We start from the raw sequence: 17,500 nt of genomic DNA, 5'->3' as shown, positions 1-17,500 counted from the left end.
TTCCCCAGGAAGTGCATGAGGCGCCTTAAGGGGTGTGACTGACTCCGAAGAAGGGATTGCACCCCTGCCTGCAGAGAAAGCTGTTTGTCGCTCGGAAGCTTGACTAACGCTTGCTGGGTATGAAACTCCATCCCAAGGTATGTCAGTGATTGGGTCGGTGTCAACTTGGATTTCGGGAAGTTGATGATCCACCCGAACCGCTGGAGAGTCGCCAGAGCGACGGATAGACTTTGTTGACACGCCACCCGAGACGGGGCCCTGACTAGGAGATCGTCCAAGTAGGGAATCACCGAGTGGCCCTGAGAATGCAGGACCGCCACAACTGATGCCATGACTTTGGTGAAAACCCGTGGGGCTGTCGCCAAGTCGAAAGGCAATGCCACGAACTGAAGGTGTTCGTCCCCGATGGCGAAACGCAGGAAACGATGTTCGGGTGCGATCGGTACATGGAGATAAGCATCCTTGATGTCGATCGATGCTAGGAAGTCTCCTTGTGACATCGAGGCGATGACCGAGCGGAGAGATTCCATCCGAAACCGTCTGGTTCTCACATGTCTGTTGAGTAGCTTGAGGTCCAGAACGGGACGGAATGACCCGTCCTTTTTTGGCACCACGAACAAGTTGGAGTAAAATCCGCGACCACGTTCCTGAAGGGGAACGGGGATCACAACTCCTTCCATCTTTAGAGCGGCCACTGCCTGAAAAAGTGCGTCGGCCTGAGCGGGGGGCGGAGAGGTTCTGAAGAAACGAGCCGCAGGACGAGAGCTGAACTCTATCCTGTAACCATGAGACAGAATGTCTCTCACCCATCGGTCTTGAACATGTGGCCACCAGGCGTCGCCAAAGCGGGAGAGCCTGCCACCGACCGAGGATGCGGCCAGGGGAGGCCGAGAGTCATGAGGAAGCCGCCTTGGAGGCAGTGCCTCCTGCGGCCTTTTGCGGGCGTGACTTGGATCGCCACGTATAAGAGTTCCTCTGGCCTTTCTCCGGCCTGTTGGACGAAGAGGATTGGGACTTGGCGGAGGGACGAAGAAGGGAATTTTGTTTACTTACCGTAAATTCCTTTTCTTCTAGCTCCAATTGGGAGACCCAGACAATTGGGTGTATAGCTATTGCCTCCGGAGGCCACACAAAGTATTACACTTAAAAGTGTAAGGCCTCTCCCCTTCTGGCTATACACCCCCAGTGGGATCACTGGCTCACCAGTTTTAGTGCCAAAGCAAGAAGGAGGAAAGCCAATAACTGGTTTAAAGACCAATTCAATCCGAGGAAACATCGGAGAACTGAACCATACTACATGAACAACATGTGTACCCGAAAAAACAGAAAAAACCCCGAGAAAACAGGGCGGGTGCTGGGTCTCCCAATTGGAGCTAGAAGAAAAGGAATTTACGGTAAGTAAACAAAATTCCCTTCTTCTTTTTCGCTCCTAATTGGGAGACCCAGACAATTGGGACGTCCAAAAGCAGTCCCTGGGTGGGTAAAAGAATACCTCGTGATAGGGCCGTTAAACAGCCCTTCCCTACAGGTGGGCAATCGCCGCCTGAAGGACTTATCTACGTAGGCTGGCGTCTGCCAACGCGTAGGTATGCAGCTGAAAATGCTTGGTAAAAGTATGCAGACTCAATCAGGTAGATGCCTGACACCCCTGCTGAGCCGTAGCCTGGTGCTGTAATGCCTAGGATGTACCCACGGCTCTGGTAGAATGGGCCTTCAGCCTTGAGAGAACCAGAAGCCCAGAAGAACTGTAGGTTTCAAGAATTGGTTTCTCGATCCCCCGAACCAGGGTGGATTCAGAAGCTTGCGACTGTTTACGCCGACCAGCGACAAGGACAAAGAGTGCATCCGGGTGGCGCAGGAGCGCCATGCGGGAAATAGAACCTGAGTGCTCTCACCAGAACCAACAGATGCAAATCCTTCTGAAATTGATGGACTGGACGAGGGCACAAAGAAGGTGAGGTGATATCCTGCTTGATATGAAAGAGGGATACCACCGTAGGGAGAAATTCCGGAATCGGACGCAGAACTACCCTGTCCTGGTGAAGGACCAGGAAGGGAGCTTTGTATGAGAGCGTTGCTAGCTCGGAAACTCTCCCAAGAGACGAGACCGTGACTAGAAGGCCACTTCCCGAGAAGCGGGAAGGGAGACCTCTTTCAAAGGCTCGAAAGGCGGCGTCTGGAGAGCAATTAGAACCTTGTTCAGATCCCAGGGCTCTGACGGCCGCCTGTACGGAGTGCTGAGAAGACAAACTCCCCGTAGGAACGTGCGTACCTGAGGAAGTCGTTTCTGAAAAAATACAGATAGCGCTGAGACTTGTCCCTGAAGGGAACTGAGCGACAACCCTTTTTCCAACCTAGATTGCAGGAAAGAAGGAAACATGGACGATGCAACCGGCCAGGGAGAAACACCCTGCGCCGAGCACTGAGATAAGAATATCTTCCACGTCCTGTGGTCAATCTTGGCGGACGTTGGTATGCTAGCCTGTCTCATGGTGGCAACCACGTCCTGAGGTAACCCTGACGACACTAGGTTCCAGGACTCAATGCCACACCATCAGGTTGAGGGCCTTAGAATTCAAATGGAAGAATGGCCCTTGAGACAGCCAGTCTGATTGGTCTGGTAGTGCCCCCGGTTAGCCTACCGTGAGGCACCACAGAACCGGGAACCACAACACCCTCGGCTAATCTGTAGCGACGAGGATGGCGCGGCCGCAGTCGGTCCTGATGTAACGCAGCACTCTGGGCAACAATGCTAGAGGTGGCACTTAAGGTAGCTGGAACTGCGACCAATGCTGAACTAAGGCGTCTGCCGCCAGAGCTCGATGATTGTGAAACCGTGCCATGAAGCTGGCACATTGTTGTTGTGCCGTGACGCCATTAGATCGACGTCCGGCCTCTGTCAGCGGCGCCAGATCTCCTGAAACCCGTCCGGGTGAAGAGACCATACTCTTTCGGCCACACCCCGGCGGCTTAGGAAGTCAGCTTCCTAGTTTTTCACGCCTGGGATGTGAACTGTGGATATGGTGGATACCGTGTCTTCCACCCATATCAGAACCTGCCGGACTTCCTGGAAGGCTTGTCGGTTGCGCGTTCTTCCTTGGTGGTTGATGTATGCCACCGCTGTGGAGTTGTCCGACAGAAGTCGGATTTGCTTGCTTTCCAGCTGCTGTTGGAAGGTTTGTAGGGCAAGATACACTGCTCTGTGTTCAAGAACATTGATCTGAAGGGTGGACTGTTGTTGAGTCCACATACCCTTAGCGCTGTGGTGGAGAAAAAACTGTTCCCCACCCTGATCGACTCGCGTCTGTCGTAACTATCGCCCAGGATGGGGATAGGAAGGACCTTCCTTTTGACCATGAGGTGGGAAGAAGCCACCACCGTAGAGATTCCTTGGCCGCCTGAGAAAGAAAGCCGACTCTGTTAAGGGAGGTCGACTTCCCGTACCATTGGCGGAGAATGTCACATTGTAGCGGACGCAGATGAAACTGCGCGAAAAGAACTGCCTCTAGTGCTACCATCTTACGTAGGAAGTGCATGAGGCGTCTCAATGTGTGCGACTGGTTCTTAAAGAAGAGATTGCAACCCGTAGTGAATGCTGTTTGTCTAGCGGAAGCTTTACTATCGCTGAGAGAGTATGAAACTCCATGTCTAGATATGTTAGCGATAGGGTCGGGGTCGGATCTGACTTTAAGAAGTTGATGATCCACCCAAAACTCTAGAGAGTCTCCAGCGCAACGTTCGGGCAGTGTCGGCATGTTTCCTAAGAGAGTGCCTTGACAAGTAGATCGTCTAAATATGGGATCACAGAGTGACCCTGAGAGTGCAGGACTGTGACTACTGCTGCCCTGACCTTGGCGAAGACCAGTGGGACTGTCGCTAGCCGGAAGGTAGAGCTACGAACAGAAGGCGTTCGTCTCCTATAACGAAGCGTAGAAACGCTAGTGCTCTGGATCAAACGGCACGTGTGGATAAGCATCCTTGATGCCTCCTGATGCTAGGAAATCTCCTTAGGACACTGAGGCGATGACATGGCGGAGGGATTCCATCCGGAACAGCCTGGTGTCCACGAGCTTGCTGAGCAGTTTTAGATCTATAACGGGACGGGACGGCCCGTTGTTATAGGCACCGCAAATAATTTTGGGGTAAAAACCGTGACCTTGTTCCTGAAGAGGAACCGGGGTCATCACTCTTTCTGCCTATAGAGTTCACCCTGTTTGCAGAAGAGCAGCGGCTCGGCCAGGAGGTGGAGAAGTTCTGAAGAATCGAGTTGGAGGACGAGAAGTGAGCTCTATCCTGTACCCGTGAGACAGAATGTCTCACACCCAACGGTCATTGACCTATGGCAGCTAAATATCGCCAAGGCGGGAGAGCCTGCTACCGACCGAGGATGCGGAGAGAGGAGGCCGCAAGTCATGAGGAAGCCGCCTTGGAAGCGGGTTTTCAGACTGTCTCTTTGTTGGGCGTGACTGAGCCCTCCAAGAATCTGAGCTCCTCTGATCCTTTTGAGTCCACATTGGACGAGGAAAAATGGGACCTGGCCGAGCCTCGAAAAGACCGAAACCCTGACTGTCTCCTGCTCTGTTGGGGTTTGTTGTGTCCTGGCTGAGGAAAGGATGAATCCTTACCCCTGGACTGTTTAATGGTTACATCCCAACAGTCACCAAACAGTCGGTCAGCAGAAAAAGGCAACTGGTTAAGCACCCTTTTTTGGAAGCAGAATGTGCCTTCCTCAGGCTCTGCTTAAAAACACGGAGTAGCGGAGGCTACTGCCGCACGGTTCGCAGAGTCTAGGGCAACCTGACTCGCGTAAGAAACAAATGCAGACATTTGAGAGGTTAAGGATGCCACTTGCGGCACAGATGTACGTGTAACCGTGTCAATCTGTGTAAGACAAGCTGAAATAGCTTGGAGTGCCCCAAGGGTGAGAATGCTGGAGCCAACGGTGCGCCGACAGCCTCATAGATGGATTTAGACCAGAGATCCCTCTGTCTGTCAGTGGCATCTTTAAGTGCAGTTCCATCTCCCACTGCAACTATGGATCTAGCTACAAGCCTGGAGATTGGAGGATGCCGCTTGGGACACTGGGTCCAATCCTTGACCACGTCAGTGGGCAGGAATAACGTGTATCCTAAGCCGTTTGGAGAAGCGCATATCTGGATAAGTGTGGTGTTCCTGGACTGCCTCTCTGAAGGCAGAGTGGTCCAGAAAAATACGTGAAACTGACTCCTCCACTGGAGGAGCTGGGAGAGAAATAACCAACATTCTATTGATGGACGCTAGAAGATTATTCACTATGGCGTCACCATCAGGTGTATCCAGATTGAGAGCCGTCTCAGGATCAGAATCCTGAGCAGGTACCCCCGCCTTATCACACAGAGAGTCCTTTTGCTGGGACCCTGATGAAACCGAGGGCCGCTCAGTGAGCCCGCTTAGGCTGTCTGGGACTGACGTCTGTGCAGAGCCGTGACTCTGGGATGCGTGTGACATTCCCGGAGCTGTTAGTTGTTCACACTGAGGGGGGCCATGGATCAATGATTTAACAGTGCCCATGTTGTGAGAGACATGTCCGGACTGCTAGGCTTCTAGTATCATAGCCATAGTGTCAGAAAATCTGTCAGTAAATACTGCAGACACCGTCCTCATCCTCTGGCCATTAGCAGAGACTCCGGCTACAATGGGGGTCTATGTAACCTGCCGGCCGTATAGCCGTACATGCTGTACCGGCTGCAAAGAAAAACATGAGGTTCTGCACCTTTGTTTTACCAGAGAATATGCTGATAACTCCTCCGCATAATCCAGGAGGGTATATACAACGTGCGACCAAACAGTGCAATGTATATAGTAGAAGCATATCTATAAGTGCACTTCTGCACTAGTGGGGTTAGCACCACAGGTGCTGCTTAACGCCTGTTGCAGCGATTGTGTGACTATCAGAATGCCAGGGTCTTCCACACTTGTCTCTGTATTGTACAGAAAACTGACACTAATGGCTGCCGGCGTCCTGTATAGAGAAGGAAGCCGTGGGCGTGCCTGAGAAAGTGCGGGAATCCGGTTTCACAGTGCACACAGTGAGAGGGGTGGAGTATGCAAAACATACTCCAGCTCTCAGCGCTGCTGTGTTATGCAGCATCACGCCCCTACCCTGATGTCAGGGCTGTGGGCGGTAACGAAGGGAGACTAGGCCCAGAAGCCGGGAACTCGAGTTAATAAGCGCGGCCGGCATATCAGTGCTGGCCGGCGCGGAAGTCCCCGGCGCACCACAACTCCCAGCGGCGCCTTAAATAAAAACGGCAGCGGCGTTAGCGCGGTAGTCACCCAATACACTAACACACCCAGCAACGCTGTGGTGTGCGATGGCACTAGTGCGGACAGCGCCGCTGTCTCTGGCGCACTAACACACCCAGCAGTGCTGCCGTGTGTCTGCGCGGTCCCCACAGGGACACCGAGTACCTCCATGTAGCAGGGCCATGTCCCTGAAGATACTCCGCTCCATGTCCAGCAGTACCAGGGGCTGTGGATGGAGCACGGCCTCAGTGCCTGGAGACCGATAGAATCCCACTTCACCCAGAGCCCTGTAAAAAGGGATGGGGAAGGAAGCAGCATGTGGGCTCCAGCCTCCGTACCCGCAATGGGTACCTCAACCTTAACAAACACCTCCGACATGAAGTGGGGTGAGAAGGGAGCATGCTGGGAGCTCTATATGAGCTCTCTTTTCTTCCATCCGACATAGTCAGCAGCTGCTGCTGACTAAACAGTGGAGCTATGCGTGGATGTGTTGCCTCCTTCGCACAAAGCACAAAACTGGTGAGCCAGTGATCCCACTGGGGGTGTATAGCCAGAAGGGGAGGGGCCTTACACTTTTAAGTGTAATACTTTGTGTGGCCTCCAGAGGCAATAGCTATACACCCAATTGTCTGGGTCTCCCAATTAGGAGCGAAAAAGAAAGGACCGAAATCTCGATTGGATTTTTCTCTGTTGAGGTCTCTTAGGTTTGGCCTGGGGTAAGGAGGAATCCTTTCCTTTGGATTCCTTAATAATCTCATCCAATCGTTCGCCAAACAAACGGTCGCCAGAAAACGGCAAACCGGTTAAGAACCTCTTGGAAGCCGAGTCTGCCTTCCATTCGCGCAGCCACATGGCCCTGCGGACTGCCACGGAGTTAGCAGATGCTACCGCCGTACGGCTAGCGGAGTCCAGGACGGCATTCATGGCGTAGGACGAAAAGGCTGACGCCTGAGAGGTCAAAGACGCAACTTGTGGAGCAGAATTACGTGTGACAGCATTAATCTCAGTCAGACAAGCCGAGATTGCTTGGAGTGCCCACACGGCTGCAAAGGCCGGGGCAAAAGACGCGCCCGTGGCCTCATAGATGGACTTCACCAGGAGCTCTATCTGTCTGTCAGTGGCATCCTTCAGGGATGAGCCATCTGCAACAGACACCACGGACCTAGCCGCCAATCTGGAGACTGGAGGATCCACCTTGGGACAGTGAGCCCAACCCTTAACGACTTCAGATGGGAAGGGGTAACGCGTGTCAGTGAGGCGCTTAGCAAAGCGCTTGTCCGGGACCGCTCTGGGCTTCTGGACAGCATCCCTGAAGTTAGAGTGATCAAAAAACGTATTGCGTGTACGTTTGGGGAACCGAAACTGGTGTTTCTCCTGCTGAGACGCTGACTCCTCTACAGGAGGAGGCGGGGGAGAGAGATCCAACACCTGGTTGATGGACGAGATGAAGGGAATTTTGTTACTTACCGTAAATTCCTTTTCTTCTAGCTCTTATTGGGAGACCCAGACGATTGGGGTATAGCTACTGCCCTCTGGAGGCCACACAAAGCACTACATTAAAAGTGCAAGGCCCCTCCCCCTCTGGCTATACCCCCCCGTGGTATCACGGGTTCTCCAGTTTTAGTGCCAAAGCAAGAAGGAGGAAGCCAATAACTGGTTTAAACAAATTAACTCCGAATAACATCGGAGAACTGAAAAACCGTTCAACATGAACAACATGTGTACCCGCAAACAACAAAAAAACATCCCGAAGGACAACAGGGCGGGTGCTGGGTCTCCCAATAAGAGCTAGAAGAAAAGGAATTTACGGTAAGTAACAAAATTCCCTTCTTCTTCAGCGCTCTATTGGGAGACCCAGACGATTGGGACGTCCAAAAGCTGTCCCTGGGTGGGTAAATAAATACCTCATGTTAGAGCTGCAAAACAGCCCTCCCCTACGGGGGTGTCACTGCCGCCTGCAGGACTCTTCTACCTAAGCTGGCATCCGCCGAAGCATAGGTATGCACCTGATAATGCTTGGTGAAAGTGTGCAGACTGGACCAGGTAGCTGCCTGGCACACCTGTTGAGCCGAAGCCTGGTGACGTAATGCCCAGGACGCACCCACGGCTCTGGTAGAGTGGGCTTTTAGCCCTGAAGGAACCGGAAGCCCCGCAGAACGGTAGGCCTCTAGAATTGGTTCTTTGATCCATCGAGCCAGGGTGGCTTTAGAAGCCTGCAACACCTTGCGCGGACCAGCGACAAGGACGAAAAGTGCATCGGCACGGCGTATGGGCGCCGTGCGGGAAATGTAGATTCTGAGTGCTCTCACCAGATCTAGCAAACGTAAGGCCTTTTCATACCGGTGAACCGGATGAGGACAAAAAGAAGGCAAGGAAATATCCTGATTAAGATGAAAAGAGGATACGACCTTAGGAAGAAACTCCGGAATGGGGCGCAGCACAACCTTGTCCTGGTGGAACACCAGGAAGGGAGCCTTAGATGACAGAGCTGCCAGCTCAGACACTCGCCGAAGCGATGTGATCGCAACAAGAAACGCCACTTTCTGCGACAGCCGCGAAAAGGAAACTTCCTTCAGAGGCTCGAAGGGCGGCTTCTGGAGAGCAACTAGTACCCTGTTCAGATCCCATGGATCTAACGGTCGCTTGTACGGGGGCACAATATGACAGACCCCCTGCAGGAACGTGCGCACCTTAGGAAGACGTGCTAGACGCTTCTGAAAAAACACGGATAGTGCCGAAACTTGCCCTTTAAGGGAGCTGAGCGACAAGCCCTTTTCTAACCCCGATTGCAGGAAGGAAAGAAACTTGGGCAATGCAAATGGCCAGGGAGACACTCCCTGAGCAGAGCACCAGGACAAGAAAATTCTCCACGTTCTGTGGTAGATCTTAGCCGAATTCGACTTTCTAGCTTGTCTCATTGTGGCAACGACTCCCTGGGATAATCCAGCAGATGCTAGGATCCAGGACTCAATGGCCACACAGTCAGGTTCAGGGCCGCAGAATTCTGATGGAAAAACGGCCCTTGAGACAGTAAGTCTGGTCGGTCTGGCAGTGACCACGGTCGACCGATCGTGAGATGCCACAGATCCGGATACCACGACCTCCTCGGCCAGTCTGGAGCGACGAGTATGACGCGGCTGCACTCGGATCTGATCTTGCGTAGCACTCTGGGCAAGAGCGCCAGAGGCGGAAACACGTATGGGAGCTGAAACTGCGACCAATCTTGAACCAAGGCGTCTGCCGCCAGAGCTCTTTGATCGCGCGACCTCGCCATGAATGCCGGGACCTTGTTGTTGTGCCGGGATGCCATTAGGTCGACGTCCGGCACTCCCCAGCGGCGACAGATTTCCTGAAACACGTCCGGGTGAAGGGACCATTCCCCTGCGTCCATGCCCTGGCGACTGAGGAAGTCTGCTTCCCAGTTTTCTACGCCTGGGATGTGAACCGCGGATATGGTGGATGCTCTGTCCTCCACCCACATTAGAATGCGCCGGACTTCTTGGAAGGCTTGCCGACTGCGCGTCCCTCCTTGGTGGTTGATATATGCCACCGCTGTGGAGTTGTCCGATTGGATTCGGATCTGCTTTCCTTCCAGCCACTGTTGGAAGGCCAAGAGAGCAAGATACACTGCTCTGATCTCCAGAACATTGATCTGAAGGGTGGACTCCTGCGGAGTCCACGTCCCCTGAGCCCTGTGGTGGAGAAATACTGCTCCCCACCCTGACAGACTCGCATCTGTCGTGACTACTGCCCAGGATGGGGGCAGGAAGGATCTTCCCTGAGACAATGAGGTGGGAAGGAGCCACCATTGTAGAGAGTCCTTGGCCGTCTGGGAAAGCGAGACTTTCCTGTCCAGGGACGTTGACCTCCCGTCCCATTGACGGAGAATGTCCCATTGAAGTGGGCGCAGATGAAACTGCGCAAAGTGAACTGCTTCCATGGCTGCCACCATCTTCCCTAGGAAATGCATGAGGCGCCGCAAGGGATGCAACTGGCCCTGCAGAAGAGATTGCACCCCTGTCTGCAGTGACCGCTGCTTGTCCAGCGGAAGCTTCACTATCGCTGCTAGAGTATGAAACTCCATGCCAAGATACGTTAGTGACTGAGTCGGTGATAGGATCGACTTTGGAAAGTTGATGATCCATCCGAAAGACTGTAGAGTCTCCAGCGTAGCATTCAGGCTGTGCTGACATGCCTCCTGAGAGGGAGCTTTGACCAATAAGTCGTCTAGGTAAGGGATCACCGAGTGTCCCTGAGAGTGCAAGACTGCTACCACCGCCGCCATGACCTTGGTGAAGACCCGTGGGGCTGTCGCCAGGCCAAATGGAAGAGCTACGAACTGAAAATGGTCGTCTCCTATCACAAAACGTAGAAAACGTTGATGTTCTGTAGCAATTGGCACGTGGAGATAAGCATCTTTGATGTCTATTGAGGCAAGGAAATCTCCTCTGGACATTGAGGCAATGACAGAGCGAAGGGTTTCCATCCGGAACCTCCTGGCATGCACATGTTTGTTGAGCCGTTTTAGGTCCAGAACAGGACGGAACGAGCCGTCCTTTTTTGGAACCACAAAGAGATTGGAGTAAAACCCTTGCCCTTGTTCCTGAGGAGGGACTGGGATAACCACTCCTTCCGCTTTTAGGGAATCCACCGCCTGCAGCAGAGCATCTGCTCGGTCTGGACGTGGGGAGGTTCTGAAGAACCGAGCTGGAGGACGAGAATTGAACTCGATTCTGTACCCGCGAGACAAAATGTCCGTCACCCACCGGTCTTTGACCTGTGACATCCAAATGCCGGAAAAGCGGGAGAGCCTGCCCCCGACCGGCGATGCGGAGGGGGGGGGGCTGGGAGTCATGAGGTAGCCGCTTTGGAAGCGGTACCTCCATTTGCTTTCTTGGGGCGTGTGTGAGTCCGCCACGAATCTGAGTTTCTTTGCGTCCTCTGAGTCCCTTTGGACGAGGTAAATGGTGTCTTGCCCGAACCTCGAAAGGACTGAAACCTCTGCTGCCACTTTTTCTGCTGAGGTTTGGATGTTCTGGGTTGTGGTAAAGAGGAGTCTTTACCCTTGGACTGCTTAATGATGTCAGCCAATGGCTCGCCAAACAGTCTATCTCTAGACAAAGGCAAACTGGTTAAACATTTTTTGGAACCAGCATCTGCTTTCCAGTCCTTTAACCACAAGGCTCTGCGCAAAACTACCGAATTGGCGGACGCCATTGAGGTGCGACTGGTAGATTCTAGGACCGCATTGATAGCGTAAGACGCAAACGCCGACATCTGCGTGGTAAGGTGCGCCACTTGCGGCACTGCTGGATGCATGATAGCATCCACTTTTGCTAAGCCAGCTGAAATAGCCTGGAGTGCCCATACGGCTGCGAATGCCGGAGCAAACGACGCGCCTATAGCTTCATAGACAGATTTTAACCAAAGGTCCATCTGTCTGTCATTGGCATCTTTAAGTGAAGCGCCATCCTCCACTGCAACTATGGATCTAGCTGCAAGTTTGGACATCGGGGGGTCTACCTTTGGACACTGTGTCCAGCGCTTGACCACCTCAGGGGGAAAGGGAAACGCGTATCTTTAGATCGTTTAGAGAAACGCCTTTCTGGGTGCGCGTCGTGCTTCTGGATTGATTCTCTGAAGTCAGAATGATCTAACAAAGCACTCAATTTACGCTTGGGATAAAGGAAACGAAACTTTTCCTGCTCCGCAGCCGCCTCTTCTGCTGAAGGGGCTGGGGGAGAAATATCCAACAGCCTATTGATGGCTGAGATAAGGTCGTTTACCATGGCATCCCCATCCGGGGTATCCAGGTTGAGAGGGGTTCCAGGAATGGATTCCTGATCACTCTCATCAGACGCATCACAGGGAGACTGATTGCGCTGAGACCCTGAGCAGTGTGAAGACGTCGAGGGTCTTTCCCAGCGAGCCCGCTTAGGGTGGCTGGGGCCATCATCTGAGTCATAATCCTCGGCCTGTGAAGCCGGGGACCCCCCTGTAGGCTGGATACATTCCAAGTAAGGGGGACCTGAGGACAGAGGCCTCGCCGTGTCCAGAGACTGAGACCCATGCATAGATTGCAAGGTCTCAAGGATTTTTGCCATAGATACAGACATATTATCTGCAAAAACTGCAAAGTCCGTCCCTGTCACCGGGGCAGAACCTACAAGCGTCTCAGCCTGGGTCACTACCTCTCCTGACTCCGGCTGGCGAAGCAGCACCGGGTCGGAGCATTGCACACAATGGGGGTCATCGGAGCCTGCTGGTAGATTAGCCCCACATGCAGCACACGCAGTATACACAGCCCTTTTAGCCTTGGCCGCCTTGCGTTTTGAGGATGACATGTTGCTGCTTCCACAGAGCGATCTGGGATATGCAGCCAGAAGCGCACCTCACAGTGCAAGAAATACAATATCTATATATCTGTACCCAGTACACTGATACACAGTGAGGCACTAGAGGGACCAGCACAGAAAAATCGCTTACCGCCCGCTTAAAAAGCGGGTGTGTGGTCGCCAGATAGCCCCTAGTCCAGGTCTCCCAGAGCCTTGCGTCCTTCCTCCAGCCAGGCATGCATGTAATGGCTGCCGGCGTCTCGAGAGAGGAAGGGGGGCGGGCCCTGGGCGTTCCTGGCCAAGAGCGGGAAGCCTGCTTCCCTCTGTGCCAAGTGAGAGGGCTGGAGCATGTAAATCAGGCTCCAGCCCTCGTCGCTGCTAGCGAACAGCGTCTCTCCCCTACCCTGAATGACAGGGTGGGGGCGGGAACGAAACGGAGCTGCCGGCGTCCTAGGCCCAAAAAGCCGGGGACTAAATTTATAACCGCCGCCGCCGTAAAAGCGCGGCCGGCGGATCCCCGGCGCACCACAAGTCACAGCAGCGCCGCCCGGTCCAGAGGGGGTCGGCGCTGCGTTCCCAAACACAAACAATCCCTCAGTAATCTGTAGGGACACCAACTCCACGTTGCGGTCCCCGGCGCACTACAACACCCAGCCAGCCCGGAGTGTGTCTGTGCCTGCCGGGGACACAGAGTACCTGTATGATGCAGGGCCCGGTCCCTGATCGTACTCCTGCTCCGAATCCATCAGGTTCTAATGGGTCTGTGGATGGAGCCCGGCATCAGAGCTGAGAGGCCGGCAGGATCCCACTTCCACAGAGCCCTACCAGGGGATGTGGAAGGAAAACAGCATGTCAGGCTCCAGCCCTGTACCAGCAATAGGTACCTCAACCTTACAACACCATCCAGGGGTGAGAAGGGAGCATGCTGGGGACACTATATGTGTCCTCTTTTCTTCCATCCGAAACAGTCAGCAGCTACTGCTGACTAAAATCTGTGGAGCTATGCATGGAATGTCTGACCTCCTTCGCACACAAAGCTAAAACTGGAGAACCCGTGATACCACGGGGGGGTATAGCCAGAGGGGGAGGGGCCTTGCACTTTTAATGTAGTGCTTTGTGTGGCCTCCAGAGGGCAGTAGCTATACCCCAATCGTCTGGGTCTCCCAATAGAGCGCTGAAGAAAAGATCATTTACTAAGGCGTCCCCCTCAGGTGTATCAAGGTTAAGGGCGACGTCAGGGTCAGAGCCCTGAGCTGCGACGTCCGCCTCGTCTTCCTGAGAGTCCTCAAGCTGGGAACCCGAGCAGCGAGAGGAAGTCGGGGAAGAGTCCCAGCGAGCCCGCTTAGCCGGTCTAGGACTGCGGTCCGGGCAGGAGTCCTCCGCCTGAGACCGAGGGGCCAACCTGGGAGCGCGCTGCGGCGCGGACCGAGAGGGGCCTGGAGGCGACGAGCTAACAGGGGCCGGGGCCTGTGAAAGGTCCGGTCTGGACTGCAAAGCCTCAAGCAGCTTAGAAGACCATTTGTCCATAGACAGTGCAATGGATTGAGAGAGTGACTCAGAGAGTTTCTCAGCAAAAGAGGCGAACTCTGTCCCTGCAGCCGGGTCAGGGGGAGCAGGGGGGTCTACATGAGCCGAGGGGCCCACCAGTGTCCGAGGCTCCGGCTGAGCAAGCGAGGCAGGAGTCGAGCATTGCTCACAGTGAGGGTAGGTGGAACCCGCAGGTAACATAGCCCCACAAGAGGTACAGGCTGCGAAAAAAAACTGTGCCTTAGCAGCTTTGCTCCTTGTAGACGACATGCTGTTGTCTCTTAGGAGAGTGACCACTGAGGGTATATGGGAAATGGGTATACAGCCCGACCGAACAGATATATATATATATATATGTATCTATTCCGGCACCCTAGGGGGACCAGCACCGGGTGACCGGTGTGGCTTACCGACCGCTAATGAGCGGAGTGTGTCCTCCAGATTCCCTGCCTTGGATCCCCCGGAGCTGCAGAGCTGTTCACTGAGAAGCCTCCACCGGCAGAATGCCAGAAAATGGCTGTCGGAGCTCTCAGGGGAGGAGTGGAGCCGTGGGCGGCGCCAGCAAAGTGCGGGAATCTGGGGTCCCCACAGTGATCAGTGAGGGGGGAGGAAGACATGCAGGATGCTCCGGCCCTCACATCCGACATCATGTCGGTAATCCCGCCCTTACCACTGACAGGCAGGCCCGGGGGCGGGATTTTTGCGACTAGGCTGCGATGAAGCCGGGGACTAAATTTGAGACCGCGCCCGACAAGCAGGCACTGTCGGCGCGGAAGTCCACCGGCCTCCTCAATTCAGCAGCTGCCGCGGCTTCCGGGAAGAAGGTGCGCTCCCTGCACAGTCCCCTATGGGGACACAGAGTACCTTTGAGTTGCAGGGCCCGGTCCCTGAGGTTGAAGAGGCTCCGGTCCGGCAGGTTCCCACAGGGACTGCGGATGGAGCACGGTCCCAGCAAATGGATGACCGCTTAGGATCCCACTTCTCCCAGAGCCGCATAAGGTATGGTGAAGGAGACGGCATGTGGCTCCAGCCTCTGTACCCGCAATGGGTACTTCAACCTTAACAACACCGCCGACGTAGTGGGGTGAGAAGGGAACATGCCGGGGGCCCCGTGGGGGCCCTCTTTTCTTCCAACCGACATAACTAAGTATGAGAATGCATGAGTGGATGTGTGCCTCCTTCCACACAAAGCATAAAACTGAGGAGCCCGTGATCCACGGGAGGGTGTATAGGCAGAGGGGAGGGGTTACACTTTTTAAAGTGTAATACTTTGTGTGGCCTCCGGAGGCAGAAGCTATACACCCAATTGTCTGGGTCTCCCAATGGAGCGACAAAGAAAAAAACAAAAAAAAAAATAAATGTTGGCGTTCTGGTGTTTCTTCTCAGTATGCCCTTCACCGGTCAGATTGATTGATTTTATATGTTGATAGGTCGGGCATTTCTGAAAGCAGCGGTACCTAATATGTGTATTTTTTATTTCTCTTTTAATAGTTTTCTTTTGAATGGGGCAATTTGAACTTGTGTTTTTTTTCATTTTTTTTTTACTCGCTTTTCTATTGCTTTTACTAGTTCCCATAGGGGACAATCCAATCGCTTCTGCTTTTCAGAGCGATGCTTCAGCATCTGCAGCAGCCCCGCTCTGTACAGCAGAAATGCTGATTTCCTGTTAATGTCGCTCACAGGAGTTTCGCAATGACAGGGGTCATCAGATGACCTCTGGCTGTCATGCCTACTCATTGGAGATCTGCCTCGCGTTATGGGGCAGACGATGGTGGCGGGGGGGGAATGGCGTGATACCCACCGGAGCACGTTAAATCTCGCTGTCAGAGATTGACGGTGAGATTTAACTAGTTAACGGGAGGATCCACCTGCGCCTGTTAGCCGCACCTGTCTGTTGATCTGATCAGCTAACATGTGCGGGGAAATATTGCCGAGTAAGCCTGCATTAAAGGGACAGGTACGTCCAAGGGTCATGAAGGTGTTAATATCAGTGGTTGTATGTTAAAATCCCTTTAAGTGATATAACGTACTGTATATAAAGAAAACTAGCTCTGCTTCACTTAATGGGGTAGGTCATTAATATCAGATTGGTGGGTGGTGAGAGGGGTGCGACATCCGAGTACTATGCATCCGCCTCTTTAACTGCACCACGAACCCCAATGATAGTGCCAGGTGGTCAGAATGGGGATAACGGGGTGCACTTGTGCTCATTATAGGAGGCAGGGAACATGGCGATCACCAGATTTCCCTTGGTCGTATTTAGCACAACCCCACATGGAACAATTGCCATTCACTTGACCAGGACCATTCCACACTACATGTCATTCTTCTAGAATGTGCTTTGTCCTAATCCCTTGCAGCTTGTGGACTCCCTATAAAGCAGATACTACATATCACACAATCCTCGGATCTTTCTTACCGCTCCCTCCTGGAGTGCTCCCTGGCCAGCTCCCTCCTCTTCAGTCGCTCCCGCTCATGGCGAACCTTATCTTGGTCTTCTCTGTGCCTTTTTCGCCTTTCGTGCTCTCGATCCTTTTCCTTCACACGTATATATTTACCTGCTCCATAATAAACATCACATGGGTAGTCAGTACACATAGTTAAACAGATTTTCCCAAATTTGGGCAACCCCTGTCCCATGGCTGCAGTTTGTTTAAGTTTTTTTTTAAGCGTGCTTCACTCACCCTTCCCAGGTCTAGCACAGTCACCACCGCTGCTCCCAATGTCTCAATCAATGAGTTTATTGGCTCTCGGCAACTTGTTCCGACAACTTTGGAACAGCCGCTGAGCTCAGTTATTGGCTGCAAAGCTGTGGAAGTGATGTCAGTGCTGCAGACAATACCAGGCACTGGGAGCAGTGGAGGAGACTCAGCGCTGGACCCAGGATGGGTGAGTAAAGATCGTGCTTTTTAAACAAACTGCAACCGGGGTACAGAGGTTTTCAGAAAACTCCTTTAAAATCCTCTCCTAACCCTATTGGTTGGAATTTTTCACCTTTGAACTCATTTCCTCCGGTTCCTTAGTTTAGATTGAGTTGGTAGTAATGGTTGCAGCTACACTGTATAGCCGCCCATTATGATAAATAGGGTTGTCTATTGGAGGTTTCTTTATTTAATGCTATGTTCTGTGTTTCTCACAGCTTTCCTTCAGGCCCACATGGATTTTAGAGCACATGAGCAGGCATGGCTCAATAGGTTTGAAGATATTTGTGATAAAACAAGTGACTAGAGTTGAGCGGACTGTCAAATAATCCGTGTTCGGCGGATTACCGGCGGGTTGACAAAGAAATCCGGAAGAGAGAGAGAAAGAGAGAGAGAGAAAGAGAGAGAGAGAAAGAGAGAAAGAAAGAGAGA

General features: G+C 53.1%; 1 protein-coding gene across 5 annotated transcripts in view; it reads right to left on the bottom strand.

Annotated features, from left to right (window-relative positions):
* LOC142256430 (cyclin-dependent kinase 11B-like) overlaps positions 1-17,500 on the bottom strand; it is a 186,234-nt gene that overhangs the window by 135,432 nt on the left and 33,302 nt on the right. For all 5 annotated transcript variants that reach the window (XM_075328108.1, XM_075328110.1, XM_075328111.1 and 2 more), the window contains exon 5: positions 16,567-16,705. In XM_075328108.1, the coding sequence (XP_075184223.1) occupies positions 16,567-16,705 (139 nt within the window). The remainder of the gene's footprint in view (positions 1-16,566; positions 16,706-17,500) is intronic.

This window comes from Anomaloglossus baeobatrachus, chromosome 11 (genome assembly GCF_048569485.1).
Source record: "Anomaloglossus baeobatrachus isolate aAnoBae1 chromosome 11, aAnoBae1.hap1, whole genome shotgun sequence".
Lineage (NCBI taxonomy): Eukaryota > Metazoa > Chordata > Amphibia > Anura > Aromobatidae > Anomaloglossus > Anomaloglossus baeobatrachus.
This window is presented reverse-complemented; position numbering and strand designations above follow the sequence as displayed.